This window comes from Tupaia chinensis, unplaced genomic scaffold (assembly GCF_000334495.1).
Source record: "Tupaia chinensis unplaced genomic scaffold, TupChi_1.0 Scaffold000248_1, whole genome shotgun sequence".
Classification (NCBI taxonomy): domain Eukaryota; kingdom Metazoa; phylum Chordata; class Mammalia; order Scandentia; family Tupaiidae; genus Tupaia; species Tupaia belangeri.
In genome coordinates, this window is record NW_006159726.1 from 334,242 (window position 1) to 342,045 (window position 7,804).

At 39.4% G+C, this 7,804-nt stretch overlaps 1 protein-coding gene across 6 annotated transcripts in view; it reads right to left on the bottom strand.

Moving 5' to 3' along the window:
* The window catches only part of KDM6A (lysine demethylase 6A), a gene marked incomplete at its 5' end in the record, with an annotated part of 161,607 nt that overhangs the window by 144,681 nt on the left and 9,122 nt on the right, over nucleotides 1-7,804 (bottom strand). For all 6 annotated transcript variants that reach the window (XM_027772012.1, XM_027772013.1, XM_027772010.1 and 3 more), the window contains 1 exon segment: nucleotides 5,517-5,566. In XM_027772012.1, the coding sequence (XP_027627813.1) occupies nucleotides 5,517-5,566 (50 nt within the window).

Below are 7,804 nucleotides of genomic sequence, written 5' to 3' on the forward strand. Positions count from 1 at the left end.
GGCCACGCGCCCTTAAGGGAAAACCCCTCCCAAAAAAAAAAAAAAAAAAAAAAAAAAAAAAGAATGAAGATAGAACTGTCAGCTGTCAAATGGCATAGATACTAATGACTCTAGTACTTCCAAAAATGAACTAGACCCATCTATTGCAAAAGCGTGTCATGACTTTTCCAACAACCCAACATCTAACCTACATGGCTAAAGAAAATTTGCAGCTGTGATTAACTTAAAAACTTCTCCAGGGAATATTATCCTTATAGGACCAATGTAATCAAAAGGGTCCTTAAGAGGGAAGCAAGAACATGAAAGGCCAAAGAAAGCGATAAGGACAAAAGGTGATGTGATAAGAGCCTTCAGGTAAAGGAAGGCAGGCTCTTCTCTAGAAGGTTAAAAAAAAAAAAAAGAAGAAAAAGATTCTCCCCTAGAGCCTCTGAAGGAATCAGTCCTTCAGATAACCTTGATTTTAGTCCCTTAAAACTCATTTTGGAGTCTGGCATCCAAAACTTGAAGAGGCTAAATTTATGTTGTTTAAACGAGCAGTCCCCAACCTTTTTAGCACCAGGGACTTGTTTCATGGAATATAATGTCTGACTGGGGGAGGAGGGAGCGGTTTCAGGATGATTCAAGGGCATTACATTTATTATATATTTTGTTTCCATTATTATTACATTGCAATATATAATGAAACCATTATACAACTCTCTGTAAGGGGCGCACAACCTAGATCCCACACATGCACAGTTCGAAACAGGATTCAGACTCCTTTGAGAACCTAAGGACACTGATGATCTGACAGGAAACAGAGTTAAGGCAGTAATGAAAGAGATGGGGAGTGGCTATAAATACAGATTAAGTTTCACTTGCCTGCCCTTCACTCACCACATGCTGTGCATCCAGTTTGTGGCCCAGGGATTGGGGATCCCTGGTTTAAACCACTAAATCTGCGGAATAATTTGCTGAAGCAGCAATAGAAAACCAATGCAGAAGGCCAAGCGAAAAGGAATAAAATATGAAATGGGTTCCATTTTCACAACTATTAGTTGAAGCAAGGCATAGTATACATGGCAAGGGTCACTAGCAAAAAAAACACAATTTTTCTGGTCCAGAAAACCAGAACATTGGAACTAGGAAAAGTCACAACTTCCTATAAAAAAGGAAATCCAAAGGAAAGAGCAAGAGAGAAGGAACCATAATTTCTGTCTATCCAACTATCTGATTCGTTCTTACACACAAGTCACAGACTCAAACATCCAAGATGAAAAAATATTCTGAACTGATACATAAGATGCCATCAGAAAAAAAAAAAAATTATTCACTGGAAAAAAATGCTATCAATAGCAAAATTTTCATAATGTCCAGTACCTGACACAAAATTGCACAACATATGAAGAACCAACATGTGAAGAAAAATAGAACACTTTACAAGGATACACACACACACAAGCACACACATATATACAGCAACTGAGACCAAACCCAAAGTGATAAAGAAGATAGAAATAGTAGTTAAGGATTTTACAGTAGTTATTATAATTTCTGTGATAAACTTAACAAAAGATGCTTATGAAAAATGAAAAGATAGGAAATCTTGGGAACCAGCAGTTACCGTAATGGCTATGTTGCTGGACCCCCACATAGTCGACCGCAGTTCGCGTCCCGGACCCGGTGGCTTAAAACTCACGCCGGGCGCGTGTGTGTGCATGCCCAAGATCCCGAGAGGAGAATGGAGGAGAAGGGATTGCAGCGTGACCATCCCCCCCTGGGGGGTGATTTCTCACTTTCTGTCTCTAATGTCTCAATGTCTCTCTCTGTCTGTCTGGGGAGCACACGCGCCCTATAGCGAAAATCTCTCAAAAAAAAAAAAAAAGAAAAAAGAAAAGATAGGAAATCTCAACAGAAAAACAAACAAATAAAAAAAAGTAGAAACTCTAAACCTAAAAATTACATATGAAATAAAATCCAACGGGCTGAATTAAGATGATAATGGAAAAACAAAATTAATTTAAGACTAGCCTAGCACAACAATTAAGGAAACTGAATACTATCGTACATAAGTAATCATGGTTTAAGTCCAAGACCTAGTGGCTTGAAAAAAAATTCTAGTCACATGTGAACACACATGCCCAGGACCCTGTTAGGATGGAAAATTAGAAAAAGGACTATAGCACGACAAGGCCCAGTTTGAAGTTTCTCTCTCATGCAATATGGGGGGAGAACAGGGGTGAAGGAGGGGAGGAGGAGAGAAAGGAAAGAAGGGATAAAGGGAGGAAAAAAGGATGATAAAGAAAAGGAAGAAAAAGAAGAAGAAAGAAAGGAAAAAGGAAAGAAATTATAAAAAGATGTTCAGTATTATTAGTTGCTATGGTTTGGCCTCCAAAGATTCACATTATAGAAGCGGCTTCTAGAAATTTAATGGGTAGGGCCAAATTGTAGGGCATCATCAAATTAGCTGGGGGTATAGGAGGGACAGAGGAAGTGGAGAATTCTGTTTCCTCTTTCTTTGCATATCCTTGCCTTTCTCTCTGCTTCTGTCAACCATGTTGTAATGGAGCACCACAGGCTGGTCTGATGCTGGTCCTATACAGATGGACTTTCTAAATGCAATAATCACAAGCAAAATAAAACTTAATTTTTTTTAATCACCCAGTCACAGATATTTCTGTTTAGCAACACAATAATGCACTAGGCATTAGTCATTAAGAAAATGCAAATAAAGACCACAATAAGATACATCTACTAGGTGGCTACACTCTTAAAAATTGACAACTACACATTTTGGTAAGTATACAGAGAAACAAGAACCCTCGCACACTGCTAATAAGAATGTAAAATGGTAGAACCGAACTGTTTCTCAAAATGTTAAACACAGATTTCCTCTACAATCTAAGAATTCCACATCAGAATATTTACCGAGAAAACTGAAAACATATATTCACAAAAACTTATACACAAATATACATGGTAGTGTTACTCACAATAGCCAAAGGTGGAAACAACCTAAATGTGCATACACTGATAAATAGATAAATAAAATATGGTATATCCATACAATAAAATATTATTAGAAAATTAGAAAGACTAAAAGTAGGGCCAGCCTATGGCATGGTGGTTAAGGCAGTTGGATCTCACACGGCTGACTCTGAAGTTCGAGTCCTGGACCTGGCAGCTTGAGAAACATGCCAGGCACATGTACATGAGTCCCCAAAAGCCCAGAAAAAGAGAAAGAAATGGAAAAGGGACTGTGGTACGATCATTCCCCATGGGGGATGTTTTCTCAGCTCCCTATCCGACCCTCCTCCCCCATCTCTATCCAGCAAGTGTATGCAGCCTTGGCAAATTCTAAAAATAGAAAAGAAATAAAGTATTCATGCTACAACATGGATGAACCTCGAAAATATATACCAAGAGAAAGAAGCTAATCACAAAAGACCAAATAGTGTATGATTGTATTTACATGAAATACACAGAAAAGACAAATATATAGGGAAGGAAAAGAGGTTAGTAGTCATCAGGAAACTGGGGTAGGCAAAAGTTTTCATTGTGCGGAAGTGGACAGGTTCAAAAATAAGACTGTGATGATGGTTGTACAGTTCTGAAAATTTTCTAAAAATCAATGATTTTCAGTTAAATCAGTTAAATTTTGTTAAGCAAACTTTATTCCAAAAAGCCTTAAAAATAGAAAAAGATAACCATAAACCAGAGAAGATATTTTTAATACAGTTTTAAAAATTACCAAAATATATTTCTAAGATGTCTATATAGCCTGCCTAGAGATTCTGGATAGACTGACTATTGAAAGGCTTTCCCAGACAAATCTCATCTTGTGACGACTGGAATAAGACCCTATTTCTAAAACTTCTACAAGTTTGGGACCAGCAGTTAGCAATAATGGCTATGTCGCTGGGCTCCCATGTAGTCGACCACAGTTCGAGTCCCGGACCCAGTGGCTTAAACTCATGCAGGATGTGTGTGGCGTGCATGCCCAAGATCCCGAGAGGAGAATGGAAGAGAACGAACTGTGGCGAGGCCATCCGCCCTGGGGGGTGATTTCTCGCTTTCTGTCTGTCTCTCTTTCTGGCGAGTGCACACACCCTATAGCAAAAACCTCTCCCAAAAAAAAGAGAAAAGAATAAAACAAAAAAAGGAAGAGTAGCAAGAGCTGGAACTTGGCACTCCTGAGATGGGAGGGGAAAAGCATGGCTGTGAGATCATTTCTTGGAGGGGAAAAAAAAGGAACCTCTATAAGTCAAAAAGATTAACTAGGCAGAGCTAGCAACTGGTGTGATAGTTACGGTACTTGATCTCACAAGGCTGACCGCACAGCTTGGGACTTGGACCCAGCACTTTTAGAAATCCTTCAGGTACATGTGCATACATGTTCAAAATCCCAGGAGAATGGAGGAAAAGGAACTTCAATGTGGCCATCTACCCCCTAGGAGGTGCTTTTATTTTTCTCTCTCTCCCCCCCTCTCTCTCTGGTGCAAACTAAAACAGAAAAGAAAAGAAAAAGATCAACTAGACAACCAGAAAAATTCACAAAATATCTGAAATGGCAATTCATATGAAGAAACTCCACCAGTTAATAAATTTACCATTAAAAGTAAACATGAGGGGCCAGCAGATGATGTGGTGGTTAAGGGCACTGGCTAACCGTGGTCTGATATCCAGCACTGGGTGACTTGCTTTCTCCCTCTCTCTGATCAAATTAGAAACAAATAATAATGTTGATAATAAATAAAATGAAATCAAATAGTTAAAAAAAAAAAGAAGTGGGGACCAACAGATAGCATAATGGTTACATCACGAGTCCCGAACTCGGCGGCTTAAAACTCATGCCGAGCACGTGTGCATGCATGTCTAAGACCCTGAGAGGAAAAGGGATTGTGATGTGGCCCTCCCCATAGGAGGTAATTTCTCACATTCTATCTGTCTCCCTGGCAAGTGCACACACCCTACAGCAAAAATCTCTCTTTCTCAAAATAAAGTAAACATGACATAGAAAAGTAACCTGTCCGATAACTTTTAGGAACTGCTTAAACCAAGACAAGAAGTTGATTAATCACTCTGCATAGTTCTTAATTTAAGTAAGTCTCTTTAAAAATGATTAGACTCATTTTTCCTTAGAGCTTCAATTATAGACAGTCTATTACCAAGAAAAATTTCTTCATAACTTTCCCATTACACTTTGTTTTATCCTCCTCGTTTTACCCATCTTCAGCCTTTTCCTACCAGGTACCAATTTAACACAAGAAAACGAAGAAATCATTTTGTTGTTGTTTGTTACCATTTCTAGATGATAAAACATGTAAAAGTAATCTAATTTTTATAATAAAATACAATGTGGCTCATTGGAGATAGCACAAACACACTAATACTCATTTTCTCTATTCCAATCTTACTGCCCTACACGCAACATTTTTAGGTTAAATTAAAAACAACAATAAAGGCAAGAGTTCGTTTTGAGTATAACCAGCAATAATTTGCCCAAAAAGCACACAGGCATGCAAATGTGCACTCACCTTCCAGTAGTCAGATTGTAAACTGTAGTACCTCTGGTATGCAGATAATGCTGAAAGAGAGAATATGAGTAAAAATTATGTCTCATTACAAAAGCAGTAACACAAGTTTAAAAAAAAAAAAAATTTAAGAAACTTCCTACCATACCAAAAGACCAAAAAACTTAAAAATCTGGAGGTTCCATAACTCAGGAGTTCAAAGACATAAAACCACGGTCAAATTGAGACCTACACTTGAACAGAATCTAGGCTAACTCCTTGGATCAATTTGATGTTCCTAAGACACCAAATCTTATAGAAGATTAAGGTTTGCCAAGGCAACCCCACCTATATTGTGATAGTCTTTGTTCTCAAAAAAGACCTTACATCCAAGAATGACTAAAACGCCAACCAGCTCGAAAAGCAAATAAGTGTGCTCTTTTAAACAGTTAACAAAACTTAACTTCACAATTACCTTACCCCAACTCAATTCCAAACTTGAGCAACCCATACCCATAGATCCATCTGGAGGCATAAAGGATTGAAGAACATAAAGTAGTTCCTATCAAACTAAAAATTCAATGAAATGAGGACAAAAAAGTAAATTCGGGGACTAGCAAATAGCATAATAGTTACGTTGCTGGACTCCCATGTAGTCAACCATGGTTCAAGCCCTGGACCCAGCAACTTAAAACCCACACTGGGCACATCTGTGTGCATGCCCGGGATCCTGAAATGAAAATGGAGAAGGGATTGCAGCATGGCCATTCCTCTGGGGCATAACTTCTCGCTTTCTGACTCTCTGACAAGTACACACACTCTATAGCAAAAATATTTCTCTCTTAAAAAGAAAAAAAAAAGTAAACTGAAAGTTAAATGAGTACATTAGAATTGGCATGGCGCAAGTAAAAATTTTTTTTAAATTGATAAATAAACCCCATCCCATACCAATTAAACCAGAATGTCTTAAGAGTGGGGAACTAATGGGGCCAGCAGGTGGCATGGTGGTTAGGGGCACTGAGTACCCACATGGCCAATAGCGGTTCAAGTCCCAGATCTGGCAACTCCCTTTCTCATTATCCCTTTCTCTCTCTCCCTCTCTCTCTGATCAATTTAAAAATAATAATAATGAAAATTGAATTAAATAAATAAATCATTCTTTTTTTTTAAAAAAAAGAAAGGGGGACTAAGCACCTGTTATATTGACTGCAATTGATCCTGCAAATACAGCGAGGACTGAGCAACATCATAAAGCAAAAGCAGTAAAATGGAAACAAGCATGATGAAGAAAAGTGGCAGCAGCTTGGATACATTTTAATATGTTGGAAAAATTCTTGGAAGGGTTTTGTGATTTTTTTTAAAGAGGTTTTTGCTATAGGGTGTGTGTGCTCGCCAGACAGACAGAGATAGAGAGACAGAAAGCGAGAAATCATCCCCCAGGGGGGTGGCCATGCCGCGATCCCTTCTCCTCCAATCTTCCTCTCGGGATCTAGGGCATGCATGCACACGCGCCGGGTGTGTTCCGGTACGCAAACCGCGGTCGACTATGTGGGAGTACAGGGAAGGGTTTTTACCATAGGGCACGTGCCATCTCTGGAGAGGAGAGAGACAGTGAAAGAGAGTGAGAAATCCCTTCTCCTTCATTCTCCTCCTGGGATTTTGCGCACACATGTACACCCGCTCAGTATGACTCTCAATCCACTGGGTACGGGACTTGAACTGTGGTTGGCCATGTGGGAGTTCAGTGCCTTAACCACTACACTACCTGCTAGACTCCTGACAGGAAGGAGAAATGGAGGGGAAAGCATTGTGGCATAACCAGGCCCATTGGGGGAAGTGCTTTTTCCTTCTCCCTCTATTTCCCTTGTTTCTCCCTGGTTAGTGCATGGGACCTCTGGCAATTTAAAAAAAAAAAAAATTAAAGACAACAGAAATTAAGATAAATAGAAAATAGGAACCCCGAGACCGCTAGACTCCTGACAGGAAGGAGAAATGGAGGGGAAAGCATTGTGGCATAACCAGGCCCATTGGGGGAAGTGCTTTTTCCTTCTCCCTCTATTTCCCTTGTTTCTCCCTGGTTAGTGCATGGGACCTCTGGCAATTTAAAAAAAAAAAAAATTAAAGACAACAGAAATTAAGATAAATAGAAAATAGGAACCCCGAGACCAGCAGTTGGCGTAAGAGCTATGTCGCTGGAGTCCCATGTATTCGACCACAGTTCGAGTCCCAGACCCAGTGGATTAAACTCATGCCCGGTACATGTGCATGCATGCCCAAGATCCCAAGTGGAGAACGGAGAAGGAATTGCGCCA